The sequence below is a fragment of the Apus apus genome, chromosome 6 (assembly GCF_020740795.1).
Source record: "Apus apus isolate bApuApu2 chromosome 6, bApuApu2.pri.cur, whole genome shotgun sequence".
NCBI classification, from domain to species: Eukaryota; Metazoa; Chordata; class Aves; order Apodiformes; family Apodidae; genus Apus; species Apus apus.
In genome coordinates, this window is record NC_067287.1 from 22,737,318 (window position 1) to 22,753,023 (window position 15,706).

The 15,706-nt window shown below is 38.4% G+C and overlaps 1 protein-coding gene across 4 annotated transcripts in view; it reads right to left on the reverse strand.

Moving 5' to 3' along the window:
- The window catches only part of ATF2 (activating transcription factor 2), a 48,046-nt gene that overhangs the window by 25,394 nt on the left and 6,946 nt on the right, over positions 1 to 15,706 (reverse strand). For 3 of the 4 annotated variants that reach the window (XM_051622914.1, XM_051622912.1, XM_051622913.1), the window contains exons 3-7: positions 12,860 to 12,927; positions 12,188 to 12,257; positions 9,781 to 9,877; positions 5,333 to 5,451; positions 3,419 to 3,547 (exon numbers count right to left, since the gene is read on the reverse strand). In XM_051622914.1, coding sequence (XP_051478874.1) covers positions 3,419 to 3,547; positions 5,333 to 5,451; positions 9,781 to 9,877; positions 12,188 to 12,235 — 393 coding nt within the window. In that variant the 5' untranslated portion in view covers positions 12,236 to 12,257; positions 12,860 to 12,927. The remainder of the gene's footprint in view (positions 1 to 3,418; positions 3,548 to 5,332; positions 5,452 to 9,780; positions 9,878 to 12,187; positions 12,258 to 12,859; positions 12,928 to 15,706) is intronic. The other variant, XM_051622915.1, reaches the window with a different exon arrangement.

Consider the following 15,706-nt stretch of genomic DNA (forward strand, 5'->3'; position numbering starts at 1 on the left):
ATGCAGCAGAAATTGTTTGAGCACAGAAATTAAATTTCCTTAGTCTCAAGTAAACAGTACACAGAATTTACTGCAGTTCTTAGTTTAGTAATCAGGAAAAGTATATTATCAATGAGAATGCAGTACCTGCACTTGCCATTCCTGAAGACCTAGAAACACCTTATTGTAGCCAATGCCTTCCTTCTCAGGAAACCCTTGATACTGTCAGACTTCAGATTTACCTCCCCACAGGATTTTTCCAAGTTGTTCATTCTTTTGACACTATCTACTGCAATCAATGGCACATAAAACTACCCTCTTATGACCAGCAGGCTTCAGTTGCTCCACTGCTAAACTGTAATTCAAAGAGAACATCTCATATTTTTGTCATATAGGCTACACTGATTATCATTTGCACTGATTAAGATGAAGTTTTTTAAAAAGTCATCCACACTTAACTGTCTTTACAGATTGCTTTTCTTTTTATACATCCACTGCATAATGTGTGTGCTCCTCTGAGCACCTGATAGAACTGTAAGGGGGCTGACAAACTGTAGGCTTTAAAAAAGGAGTTTAGATGATGGTGTTTTCTCTGTTCAAAAGCTCAGAGGGGCTTGATTTGTCATCAGGGTTCATTAGTTCATTCAGGCTTTTCCCCAAAGGACTTAGAAGACTATTTAGTGTATGAGAGTTTTCTGAGAATAACTGTAAGAATTTTTTCTTTAGTGTCAATCTGGGGTATTTACAAATATTACAGTATTTGAACACAGCACCTAGAATTACAGTTAAGCATTCGGTCAAAAGAAAAAAACAACCAGTATGGAATTCCAAAAACAGAAAAAAAATTGGGAAGAGCACATGTTCTCACGACAGGATTAAACACTTTGCAAATAAGAAATTTGGAATAACAGCTATATAAATCTTATTCAGTGAGAAAAGCCACAGGGAAAACATAAAGGATACTGAACTCCTTGACTGTGGAAAATAAGAGGAAAGCATTAAGGGGAGAACACTTGCCCTGATAATCCTTTGGCAGTGGCTAATTCAGAAATTACTGTTGTGTCATTCTTCACTGGCTCCAGTTTCACCCTTTCCTGCCTGCTGTTTGCCACTATTACCTGTATCACTACTGTGAGCAATGAGCCACTACAAAGTACATTGCCATTGCAGGGATCTGACAGCCAAGAAGAGGATTAAGAGCCCTTTTTCTTGTTCTTCCTTTCACCAGAAACACTTTCATAAATGGGAACTACATATATATAGAAGTATATGTATAAATATAAATTTAGATATATGAATACCACAGAGTAAATAGGTAATGCAAAGTAATTCTCATTTCTATCAAAAAGAGGAAAAAGACAGCAAGCAGCAGCCATGGAGCCATGCATGCAGCTTTAATACAAAAATGTAAACTAATCAGATATTAACACATTCTCAACAACAGTAATGCCATAGCAGCCCCTTCTGTAAGGGTTTATGCCAAGTGGCTTATTTAAGTACCTGTGTGTGGATAGGGAGATAGCTACCAAAATACAGAAAGCCAAGAAGAGATGTAAAGTACTAGTAAGAAACCATAACGAGTTCAAAAGCTCTCAGAGTAAATTAGCTTTCATTTGGTTATTATTTTAAGGCTAAAAGGCTTTATATAATTCTAATGATACCTTGATCTACTCAAAGCAGAATATCAGCTCCTACTGAAGCCTAATAGAACTTGGTAAAGTCTCAGAAAACTAGGAAAAGAATGAAGCATAATTTCTAAGAATCTCTAAGAAATTCCTTTAACAACTACATGGAAAATTACAGCTGTCTCACACATATATTACAGGTTGTAATCATTTAAGGCTCCTAAAATTACTTCAGCCAATTAAATGGTTAGAGTGGCACATATATTTCAAAAACAGCTAGGCCCTGAAAAGAAAGAAACCTTCCCTCCTTCAATACATCTACAGAAGGAGAATATAAAAACCTAACTGAGAAAACAGCAACACTCTGCTCACATTTCTCAACTTCTGCAGGTCACATACAGAAGCAGCAGCACACTCCAAGCAGCACCCTCATCCATGCTCAGCTAGTTTCTACAATCAGATATCAGAGCAGCAGCAGCTTTTCACTTCAGCAATGTTACAGTGACAACACTGAAATTGCATCATGAATGAGAAAAGTTTTATGTACTGCCAAGCACTGAGAGATAATTTTCTCTTGTAAGATGCTAATGAGATACTGAACTACTACTGTATAAAGCTATTAATATTATCTCCTGCCAAAATTAAAGCACTTAGGACAAAGATTCACAGCAAAAAACCAAACTAATCTCTGAAATAATGAAGAAATTAAATGAGACTTAAGATTTAGACTATGATTTACTTAATCTAGGCAGCTCTTTATATGTATTCCTTTAAACTACTTTTACTATTTTTGAGACCTCATGATTGCCTTGATTACCCATGATTACTCATCCTTGCTAACTAGTACAACTCAGCAAAGCTGTGTAAAGACAAATCTGAATTGAAGCTTAAGTATCTGTCACACACTTAAGGCTCTGTTGACACTGGGGCCTGCTGGCAGGACAGGAGAAGGGGTTCAAGTTGAAACCAGAGAGGTCCAGACTGTACCCAAAAAACCCCCACATTCACAACAAGGACAGCCTGGCACTGGAACAGGTTGCACTCAGAGGTTGTAGTGCAGCCTCCCTCCCCAGAGGTAACTTGGTCTGACTTCAGAGCTAACCGCTGCTTGAAAGAGGCAGTTTCCACAGTCCCTTCCAACCTGAATTACCCTGTGATCCTAAAAAGTCTGGCAGATTTTTGGGAATAAAGTAGCTAAATCCTTCAAATGCAGACTTCCCACTGAAAAAGCACAAAGACTGACTAGAACAACCATAGTGCTTCATTATGCTCGGCTCCTAATATTTTCATTTCTTTAAGCAGGAATAGAAATAATTAATTTAACTGCTTTTGCTATGTTTTGTGTTCTTCAAGAGAACTCCATGTAATGAAACACTGCAAGTCACATATCAAAGTTATTAGATAATTTATCTCTTATTTAGAGCAATAGCTTTAAAACTGGTATGACTGCAACATCCTTTAGTGACAGAAAATACTTGTCTTCTATGAATATTCAAGTAAAACCTAAACAAGCAAATGCCCAAGATGACCACTGTTAAACATACTGCTATAGGCTAAAAAGTGAAAAATTTGAAACAAAATTAAGACAGCCCATTCATCCCTGCACATTTTTGTAGAACATCCCCTGATTTTCTACAAAACAATTTGTGGTAAACAAGGGATAAAAATAAAAATCTACCTATGAAGAATCTTAAACTGGTGATGTTATGTAAACAAACAAAGAAAATTCAAAGAAACGGAACTTTCTTTGCTTTTTCAGAAGCGATGATGCATAGAACAGAATAAAGAGCTCCTGTGGTGTTTAGGGTTCTGACCTTTTCATCATTGGTAGTAGACTCTGGATGAGGTAAAGGACTATCTTGATGAGTTGTCTCCACCACAGAAGGTTCTTCAATTTTATTTCTTATAATTGGTGTTGCAAGAGGAGACAGATCTAGAGGCATCTAAGAGCAACAGTGTAAAATAAAATTACTCAATCTCTAAAAAACAAAATATTCAAGAAAATGTAAACAACTAAAGTATCAGCCTTATAACAAGTGCTGATGTCTAGAAGATCTTGATGTAGATGCATTACAAGTCAAGGCAATTTTTCCCAGCATCAGTATGAATATCAATCTTCACTAACATTTTGCCTTTCAACACTGATGTCAGACCAAGTATTTTCTTCGTGAGAATTAACAACACTCTTCAAGTTTTCCTTTCCCGGGAGTCAGAGTAAAATTACAGATGAGGAAGGACTGTGCTACACTTAAAAAAATCAGTTAAAGGAAGGTATTACCCTTCTATAAATTACTGCATCACATGCCACAAAACACAAAATCCTAACTACATTTCCAAATTAAGTAAACTACTGTGGAGAGTTGATTTCAAACATATTGCAGCAAATAATTATTGAAAAAGCAAACTTCATATTACTACACAGATATAATCATGAGGTAATCTGAAATGCCACAAATAAGTTAGGTTATAAAAATACTTAAAGCAATAATACAGATTTGAAAGCCTATACTGTCTAGTCTGCTATGCAAATACTTTTGGAAGTAACTTCCCAGAAGCTCATCTTCTATTTATGTTCTTCCACATGCTTTTTTTCAATTAATTTTCTAGTTTTCCTACAGATTATATTACTAATGGGCAAGGAAGACAGTTAGAAATGGTATATTTTCTTATCACATCTCAATATGAAATACTACAGAAAAAACCTGAACTATCAAACCTCTGAAGAGTGTCCTATTATTGTAAATTTTTGTACCCCTTGACATGATTGCTCAGGTATATTAATCAATCAGAGACACAGCAGGACTGGGTTTCATCTCATTACACAGAGGCACCTTAGAAAATGAGTATCAATTATTGTTAAAATATCTCAAGTATTTATAACCACCTCAAAGGTAGTGGTGAATCACACAGAAAATACAGTATTAGTAAATCCAGAATCAGTATCATCATATGTAGTGTTCAAAGAACAGCTGATATACATAAATAAAAAAACATTTTAAAATAATTATTGGCTAGAATTGTGGTAACAAAGCAAGGGTGAGCCTTGTCAGGAATGGAAACCATATTTAAATGTATGGGAAGTTCCTCATAAAAACACAAAGCTGCTAAACAGATATAGTGCAAATTTTTCTTATATTTCAATCTGCACATTAAAATAAAGTGGATGTTTAGGTTGTGATTACTAATTTCTAGGCAGAAGTGACTTCAATATATAGTGAATGTAATTATAGCCAAATTACTGACACTTCTTTGAATTTAGTCAGTATTTAACTCACCTTACAATGGCTATTCTTAGAATAACATTACTATTGTAAAACTAATCAAAATAATCAGTGCTTGCATGCTATTCTTTTCACATGGTTTTCTTGCAAATGTGTTTCTTCCTGAAAAACCTCTTTACTTTTGAGACTTTTTTTGCTAATTCAGGGCCTAATGGAATTTCAATCAAAGCCAATGATTAATTAAGTCAGTGTGTCCCATTGTCCCAGTATGTAAAACTATTCAGGAAAACTAATCTTCAGAATAGTAATCTTATATTTGTATTTGTGGCATTCAGGATGTAAATACTGGATCGTGACAGTATTCTCCCCATTCAACATATGGAAGCAGCTGGTAAATAATTATTGGTATCATTTAGAAGGCAATATACAAACTCAAAGTTTGTTTTTAAAAATGGAATTTCTGGTCTAAAAAAAGTAGAAGCTTGGAAAAGAAGTTTGTGAACATACTTTCTTGATGTCATCTTCAGAAGCCTTTTTAAACTCATTTTCAAAAGGACTCGCTAATTCATTGAATAAACCCACTTCTTCACAGTTCTTCAAGAATCGAGTTGGTGTTGGTGTCTGATCTGAAATGAAACGTATAAAACCCCACAATTTTATTTTTAAAATACCCTCTATGAACCTACTTATCATAAATATTTTTCAGATTAAAAGTAAACAAAAGAGTCTGTGTGGTTAAGAACTCTTGTATGCCTTGTAAGCAGGCTCCCTTCTGCCCTGCAGGGAGGCCAACCAGCAGGAACACTCCACCTGCTGGAGCAAGCAACTGACTTTGCAAACCAGTCTTGGGAGGGTATCAAAGCTTTTCCTGTCTGTGTCCAGAAACCAGAGGGAGCTATCCTCAAATGCCTAGTGTAGCATGGCAGATCACTTCAGTGAGCAAGCAGGCTCTATTTTCAAATAGAGACAAGGCGTACATGAATCACAGAGGCATACACAAAGGCTTTCATTTAAAGAAAACAGAAGAAAAAGAGGAGAAGAAAACAGAAGAGAGAGAAGAAAACAGAAGAGAGAGGAGAGAGAGAAGAGAGAGGAGAGAGAGGAGAGAGAGGAGAGAGAGGAGAGAGAGGAGAGAGAGGAGAGAGAGGAGAGAGGAGGAGAGGAGAGAGAGGAGAGAGAGGAGAGAGAGGAGAGAGAGGAGAGAGAGGAGAGAGAGGAGAGAGAGGAGAGAGAGGAGAGAGAGGAGAGAGAGGAGAGAGAGGAGAGAGAGGAGAGAGAGGAGAGAGAGGAGAGAGAGAAGAGAGAGAAGAGAGAGAAGAGAGAGAAGAGAGAGAAGAGAGAGAAGAGAGAGAAGAGAGAGAAGAGAGAGAAGAGAGAAGAAAACACAGAAGAAGAAAGAGAGAAAAACACAAAGCTTCTGGACTGTTTGCTTCTTTTTTCTCATGCTGTGCTAACAGCAGTGATTACTCACAAGTGTGTGCAGCTTCTAAAAGGAAATACAGGGTGATATTGTACACAAGCCCATACTGACTTCTCGGATGCCTGTACACTCAACCTAGAATCCTAAGACTTCTGGTATCTGGGTGATTATGGTATGATGCAGTTTCAAAAAAGGTTTTCTATACAGATTTTGGTACTGTGTAAATTCCTCTTATTTCAGTATTGGACAAACCAGCTAGGAGAGAAGCGCTGCTGGATCTCGTACTCTCCAACAAGGAGGCTCTGGTTGAAGCAGTGACGGTCAATGGCAGCCTTGGCTGCAGTGATCACGAGATGGTGGAGTTCAGGATCCTGCGTGGGAGGAACAGAATACCTAGCAGGACCACAACCCTGGACTTCTGCAGGGCCAACTTTGGCCTCTTCAAACAACTGTTAAGGGAAGTCTCATGGGAAAGGGTACTAGGTGGTAAGGGGCTCAAGATAGTTGGTCAACATTCAAGGACCACTTCTCCCAAGTCCTGACATTCCTACCCAATGGGTAGGAAATCAAGTAAGGGAGCCAGGAGATCAGCATGGTTAAACAAGGAACTACTGGGCAAACTCAAATGGAAAAAGAGAGTCTATGGATCATGGAAGGAAGGGCCGGCCACTTGGGAGGAATACAGGACTGTTGTCAGAGGATGTAGGGAGGCAATTAGGAAAGCTAAGGCCTCCTTGGAACTTAATCTTGCAAGTGAGGTCAAAGACAATAGAAAGGGCTTCTTCAAATACACTGCAGATAGAACTAACACTAGAGGCAATATAGGCCCCCTGCTGAATGAAGTGGGTGCCCTGGTGACAAGAGGATATAAAGAAGGCAGAGGCACTGAATGCCTTCTTTGCCTCTGTCTTTACTGCTGCAGACTCTCCCCAGAAGCCCCAGATCACTAAAGCCCCAGAAGAAGTCAGGATGAAAGAGGAGTTTGCTTTGGTAGATGAGGATTGGATTAGGGATCAGTTAAGCCATCTGGACATCCATAAATTGATGGGTCCAGATGGAATGCACCTGTGGATGCTGAGGGAGCAGGTGGAGGTCATTGCTAGGCCACTCTCCATCATCTTTGGTAAGTCGTGGGCAACAGGAGAGGTGCCTGAGGACTGGAGGATAGCAAATGTCACTCCAGTCTACAAAAAGCACAAGAAGGAGGACCTGGGTAACTATAGACTGGTCAGCATCACCTCCATCCCTGGAAAGGTGATGGAACAACTTGTTCTTGGCACTATCTCTAGGCATATCAAGGATGAGGAGTCATTACGAGCAGTCAACATAGTTTTTACCAAGGGAAAGTCATGTTTGACCAACCTTATAGCCTTCTATGAAGACGTAACTAGGTGGATAGATGATGGTAGAGCAGTAGATATGGTTTATCTTGATCTCAGTAAAGCATCTGACACTGTCTCCCACAGCATGCTCATAGATAAACTGAGGAAGTGTGGTCTTGATGATGAGGTCGTGAGGTGGACCATGAACTCATTGAAAGGAAGAAGTCAGAGAGTTGTGTTCAATGGGACAGAATCTAGTTGGAGGTCTGTGGCTAGTAGAGTCCCTCAGGGGTTGGTTCTGGGACCAGTACTACTCAATTTTTTCATCGACGATGTGGATGAGGGAACAGAGTGTGCCCTCGGCAGGTTTGCTGATGACACTAAACTGGGAGGTGTGGCTGACACACCAGAAGGCTGTGCTGCCATTCAGCAAGACCTAGACAGGCGGGAGAGTTGGGCGGGGAGAAACTTGATGAAATTCGACAAGGGCAGGTGTAGAGTCTTGCATCTGGGGAAGAACAACCCCAGGTATCAGTACAGGTTGGGGGGGCTGACCTACTGGAGAGCAGTGTAGGAGAAAGGGACCTGGGGGTCCTGGTGGACAGGAGGATGACCATGAGCCAGCAGTGTGCCCTTGTGGCTAAGAAGGCCATTGTCATCCTGGGGTGCATTAGAAAGGGTGTGGTTAGTAGGTCAAGAGAGGTTCTCCTCCCCCTCTATTCTGCATTGGTGAGGCCGCATCTGGAGTACTGTGTCCAGTTCTGGGCCCCTCAGTTCAAGAAGGACAGGGAACTGCTGGAAAGAGTCCAGCACAGAGCCACAAAGATGATTAAGGGAGTGGAACATCTCCCTTATGAGGAAAGGCTGAGGGAGCTGGGTCTCTTTAGCTTGGAGAAGAGGAGACTGAGGGACAACCTCACCAATGTTTACAAATATGTTAAGGGGGAGTATCAGGAGGGCAGAGGCAGGTTTTTTTTTGCAGTGGTGTCCAGGGATAGGACAAGAGGCAACGGGTGCAAACTGGAACACAGGAGGTTCCATGTTTACTGTGAGAGTGACAGAGCACTGGAACAGACTGCCCAGAGAGGTTGTGGATTCTACTTCTCTTGGAGACATTCAAAACCCGCCTGGACACGTTCCTGTGTGTGATGTGCTCTAGGTGACCCTGCCTGGCAGGGGGGTTGGACTAGATGATCTTTCGAGGTCCCTTCCAACCCCTATGATTCTGTGATTATTACCAGGTCAAAATTAACCACATTTGCCACAAAGATACTTTGCATTTAAAATACTGTGAAGTGGATTTTTTTTCACCTTACTAACACAATTAATGCACTAACACTGCCATGGCTACATCCTCAAACGCCTGAGTATTTGCCAGGTCCCCTTTTTAACAATACGATTGCTAAGGACCACGCTTAGAATTTTAAAATGTATTACTGTTGGTTTAAGAGTAACGATTATTTTTATCTGCTTTTCTTAACAATTAGCCACTTATAAGGAAAAAAGGCTTGGCAAATGTCTTAAAGCCTTTGTGAAGTCCATTTAGGCTGTTCCACCACTGAAGAATAATTAGCGTGGGCTCTCTTCATTCAAGAACTTCAAAATTTATAATTGAATCATTCATTGATGATTACTTCTGATTGTGAACAAACAAACAAACAAACACTTAGTTACAACTGACTAAGGGTATACTCTGAATTCAGAGGTGAAAACACGGTAAAAGTATCTCAAATTTAAGCTAAACTTACAATAAAATTACTTATCTTTCATCTACAATCCCATTTAAAGAATAATTATTCTAATGTCACCATAGTATGTAAAAAACACTACTTATTTAAAATGAAATAGACAAGTTCTATCAATGATTCATTAAAAATACAGATTAAACTAGTTCCAGATCCTGTTAGGTGTAGCCTTCGTTAGTGTGTGCTCTTACTGAATGCTTATTAAATAATGTAATCAGTTACTGAAGCATTGATAATTGAAAAATATTTAGTTGTTTGTAAGTTAAGTAGAATAATACTGCCTTCAAATTCTGACAAAAGCTAATTGTGAATGAAAATAATGCTGAAGCACGTATTGCACAAAACTATAGTAAAGAAAATGTTTCATATTCTTAACATAGGTCTATGCATTATGCACACAAAACACATAAAATGCATGCCCCTTCCAGTAGAACAGTGAATGAACTAGTTATAAAAGTATATACTAACCAGCCACAATGACACTATCATTACGAGCCGGACCAAATTTCAGTGTCATCTCATGTTTATGTTTATGGACAGCCAAATGATCCTCATTGGTAAAACGCTGCAGCAGAAAGTAATTTTCAGTGTGAGCAAAGTAAATGCAATTCTACAGAAAGAAATTTTCACAACACGTAAAAAAAACCCTATCAGTATGATAACAGATAACATTACCAGGCAGAAATATCTTGTTCGCTGCTCACCAGTACCAAGCAGAAATGCTATAAAGCTCAAATGATGTTCATAGTAACTAAATAGCAATGATATCAGGAAAATGATAGTATAAGTACTTGCATTTATCAAAAGTTCAAGATAAAATTTCAGAGTGCTGCAGACTTCATCAACCCCTGGCAAACAGTTATTTGTCAGTCATTTGCTATACTAATGGATCTTGACAATGTTTGGTAATGGATTTTCACTATTTGATTTCTGTATTGTGTGTATCACCACAATAATGAGAATTGGTCTGTAATCATAAACACAGATTTCACTGTATTTAAAAGTGTAAAAATGAAATAAAGCATATCCCCTTCCCCAACCATTAATTATACAAAATAAGAGGCAGATAGAATAGGAAACAGTGGATCAATGTGAGAAAACTAAAAAGCTGTGAATGAAATAAACTTATCAGCATTTTAAAAATCTTTCCAGTTTTCAGAAGTATGCCAGTTTTGTGCATACTCACCCCCAAAATTTGGGGTACGTTCCACAAGAAAAGCAGTAAGCAGAAAAACTAAATGCTGTAAAGTTAGATATTCTTACTTTCACTAACTTCAAATTTGCTATGCAACTGTACTTGAGGGTAAACTTAGTATTTCAATTGAGCTATCTGAGAAAATGTTTTCCAAGATGCAGGTTTCCTAAAAGGAACACATTTTACAAAACATTGAAATTCTTACTTTTCTTCATGAACATTTGAGTTCCAAGTTATGTTTCTGATTATTCCTCAAAAATTTATGTGACTTCACATATATCTTGTAACAGATACACACAAAGCATCATATCTCAGAAAGCAATACAGGAAACTTAGTTAACCTCAGAGTACATTAATCCCAAATATTTCTGTGAGAATGGACATGTATGTGTGGAGCTGAGAAATAAAAATGCACAATTCCTGAAAGACAGGGTGATACAGACCAGGCACTTGTGTTAGAACTCAGTTGCCAAGGAATCCAAATGCCCAGTCCTCCATAGCTCCTGTGCCTTATCTCTAGATACAACATAAGCCAGAATCTTTGATGTTCAACCACACTGAGACTTAAGTACATCTTTCTGTCCCCACTATATGGTAGACAGGCATGTATAGCCAGCAGGGAATAGGATCCCCAGACCCAGACTCCCTCTCTTTATACTATGGTACAAGTTGGCATCTGGAGAAGCCTTGCCCATTATCAAGGACATGAACTTCCCTGCAATCAAGGACTGCTGTAGCCCCATGATGCATCTTCTATGAGATTTAGTTTGCCAAATCACTTCTGAGAGAGCTTACATAAAAATGGGATTCATAAAGGATGGTGACAAACATGCTGCTTTGGAGAAGGCAGTCCTCTTCTATTACTTTTGATGTCTCTGAACACATTAGACATAATAAGAAATCTTAGCCCTTTCCTGCTTTAAATGCAGAATACTCCATTAATATAACATGAATGCTGTCATTCATCATAAAACCTAAGTTTTCAGAATAAAAATGAAAATACTTTAAACTAAAAATCCAAAGAAATCCAAGTGTGCCAATATAATGAAAAAAATTGAGTTTGTATATAAATGATGCAGGGATGTCTGTCTTGTGCAGAGATAATACAGTAATTTATTTTCAGGTTTCACAGAATCATAGAATGGCTAAGGTTGGAAGGGACCTTAAAGATCATCAGGTTCCAACCTCTCTGCTATGATCAGGGATACCTAACAGAAGACCAGGCTGCACAAAGCCTCATCCAACCTGACTTTAAACACCTCCAGGGTGGAGGCTTCCACAACCTCTCTGGGCAACCTATTCCAGTGCCTTAATGTCCTCATGGTGAAGAATTTCTTCCTGATGTCAAATGTAAACCTAGCCTCTTTCAGCTTAAAATCATTACCCCTTGTCCTACCACAGCCTTCTCTGGTGAAAAGCCCCTCCCCAGCTTTCCTGTAGGCCCCTTCAGGTACTGGAAGGCCACTACAAGGGTAGTTTAATTATCTTCTTAAATTCTATGGATAGCGTTTTCTGAATAAACACAAAATGCTAGAAATTCTTGCTGTCACCTGCCTTTCCTCAAAACATAAGATGCTTTCTGCCGCTTATCATAAATCTGTTTTTCTTTGATCCCTAAAAATACACGTCACTGTTTTACTTTTCCTCATCAATGCTAGTAACTTCAAGTCAAGCCATTACCTGGCCACATCCAGGGGCAGTGCATAAAAAGGGTTTGTCATCACTCATATTCCACAGGTCGTTGTGCTACCTGTATTAAAATGAGAATGGAAGAAATGTTCAAATATTGCAACAAATTATCAATCATCAACATCCACAGGATATTTTAATATTCCATGTGCAAGAATTTCTGCCTTCTGGCTGCATCTAAATGCCCAAGATTCCAGTACAGTCTGGATTCCAGGCTCCGTCAGGAAGGTACACAAGTAGGTTTTTAACACACATCTCAGTCAGAAAGGCAAGTATCTGTACTTAACGTGACCAATTGCAGTAAGTATCTGAAAACATAGGACAGCTTTTTACTGAAACGAAAGTAGATTGTAATAATGATCCAACCCCCACAATTAAAAAAGAACAAAGTAGCAGGATATATGGAGTAGTCAAGGATAAAGTGGCAATAGATGAGAAGTGGTTAATTCCTGAAGTCTTTTTATAATCTTTAAAGCTCATCTTTAAAGATAAGTTAGCAGCCCATTATGTAAACAGTTACAAATTTAACTACAAAAACGTACTTCAGTAATGTTTCAGCTATACAATTAATTTACCAACAGGCTAAAAATATTTGAATGAAGTAAGATATTAATTATATTTTGTGCTGGCTTGCATACTCACCATACATACTAATAAACATACCTGCCAGATTTCACATATAAACCTGTTTCCTAGGGCAAACTATCATATCCTCCTTTCATGGCAATGAACTGTAAATGAAAGAAGATATTACTTACTATGCACATTAAACATGTAGTAACACGTAATGCCCAGTATTCACCCATGAAACAGAACAGTTTTTCAAATAAAGGGTTTACTTCAAGATATTCTCTAACTAGTTATGCCTTTTCTCACACAGAAAGAGATGTTCCCACTCTCTTCTCCTGCAGGGACAGAACAAACATAGCAAGGTAGCACCACTTTGCTTCAGGAAGAGAAAGAGGGACATGAGGAATTAGAGCCATCCTGTGCTGGACAATGCACAAAACTATTCTGTGGACACTGTGATATCAATGACAAAAAATAAAGTTCTGGTACAATGAATGTATAAAATTAAGACACTGTTGTCACATCACTAAACCAAATCTCAACCCTAAAGTTACTCCATTTTAGGGTCAAGTAACAAGGTAGGGGGCAGAATGAACATACTAAATTAGCTAATTAATGAACTATGAGACAACAAGCACTCTTAACCAAGCTGTGGCTTTACCCTGGAGGAAATACATTAATCTTTCAATATAAATATTTTTAAGGAGATTTACTAATGCTAGTTCTGAACACTGCTTGGCTTAATGAAGCAAATTAAGATGAACACATGATTAAAGATCATACGCAGAATAAATCCCATCTCTCCTCCAACAGGCTGGTAATGAAATGTTGCAAGACAGATGAAATAAATGTAAGCAAACAATTTAAGACTTAACACCTGAAAGAATTATAGGGAACATGGTAGCTGATACTTTTGTCTGTATATAGTTTTTGGATATTACTTCAAGGAGGAGATCCCAGTGTCCTTGGACATGGGTACCAAATAGCAAAGAAACAAAACATGGAGTGGAGGAGATTCCAAAGTGTCACTTCTAAATATATACATTCAACAGAGTAAGAATACTGAGCTGAGATCACAAGCCAAGAAGAGATGAATGGCTGCCAGAAGCTTTAGAGTCTTTGGCACTGACAACTCAGGGAAACATTTATGTCCCAAAGAAAGGATGCCAAAGCAAATCAGAGATGGAGATTGTTAGGCTGTTCTTTGCAAAGAGTTCACAACCTGTCTCGAGTTTCCGAAGAGGTGAAATATTTATTGAACTGTTCAGCCTGTCACCAACAAAGAGTATGAACAAGGTTATGGAGAAGTTTGAATACTTATGATTATAGCTTCTGGGTAAAAAATAAAGGCCCTTATCAATGAATCTTTAGGCTTACATCCTTATATCATCTGGAACTTTAACAGACACTTTAAAGCTATCTCCATGAGTTTGTTATTCTTGTTCAGTTATGCAACAGTCATTTTTTAAAATGCAGATTCAAAACTAACAGTCATTCTCCTTTAGATCCAAAAGGAAACTGCTTTGTTAAATCTCAGTCATGGAGTACCACATATTTATATATGGCTACAGTACACACACACAGATATTTATCATGAACAGAGGAGTTATATCTGTACCAGAAATGCCTGAAGGTGTAAGAAACAATTCTGGGTTGCTTTTATCCCAAGGATGAAGATTCTGATTAATAGAAATGCATGTAGGGTAGTTTTTCCACTCTGTTACTATAGCTTAACAGTCTTGGACAAGTGCACAGTATCAGCTATGAAGTCTACTCTATCCGTATTTTTCTTCAGTTGTAAGCTGTAATATTTTTTCAAGTTTGTTTACTTTCCTTTTTAAAGGAATGTACCAGAACACTTATTTGCATATGAAATTGTTAGCTTGTTCCATGTTTTGGTTTGTGAAGCCTCTGAATTTTGAATGTGTGATTTATGAACTCAATCCTTCAGAAAAGGAAAAAAAAAAAAAAAAGTGTTGCCCTCCTGGTAAACTTACTGGAAAAATTTGGAGACAAATCAATTTCCTTATCTTTGTAATATTATTTGACTGCAGGCCACAAGAAATGCTGTGAGGTAATGCCTTGTAAAGGGATTACAGCTAACATCTGAAGAATAAAAAAAAATATCTCTTGAAGCACTGAAATTTTTGCATTTGGAAGAGAAAAGAAGTTCACTCATGCATTCCAGCAAGACCTTGGATGTTAAAAATCTAAACGGAAACTGGATCTGACAGGATGGGAAAACAAAGGTCCCCCATTTGTTAGCACAGCCAAATCAGTAAGGATCATATTTACCTCTTACAAAGACAAATGCAACGGTTGCATCCAGAACCAAATAATTCCATGCAACAGTGCAGGCTGAGGGCCAAGTGGCTGTCAAGCAGCTTTGGGACAAAACTTGTAACTCCTAGTGGACAACAAACTGAACACAATTCAGCATCATGTCACTTGCAGCACTGAAAGCTACCAGCCTACTGGGCGGAATTAATCAGAGCACAGCAACCAGATGAAGGGAAGAGACTATTCTCCTTTATCTGGCACTCATGAAGCTACAGCTGGAGTGCTCTGTCCAGTTTTGAGACCCTCAAGACATATGACATACTGAAGAGAAACCAGCAGGGGCCCCACCAAAATAGTTAGGAGAATGGACTACTAAAAACAAGAGGAAAATCAGAAAGCAAAGTTTGTTCAGCATGGAGAAGGAAAGCTAAGGAAGGATGTACTTGCTGTTTTACACTACCTAAGGTATTGTTATAGAGAAGACAGACCCAGACTCTGGGTAATGTTCAACAAAAGAATGAGATGCAAGAAAGTTATGAGGAAGTATAATCATCACCCAGTGAGGGCAGCTGAATTCTGAAACAGGTTGTCCAGTGAAGCTGTGGAATCTCCATCCTTGGAGATATTAAAAATTTGAGTGGAAGAAATTCTGAGCAATCC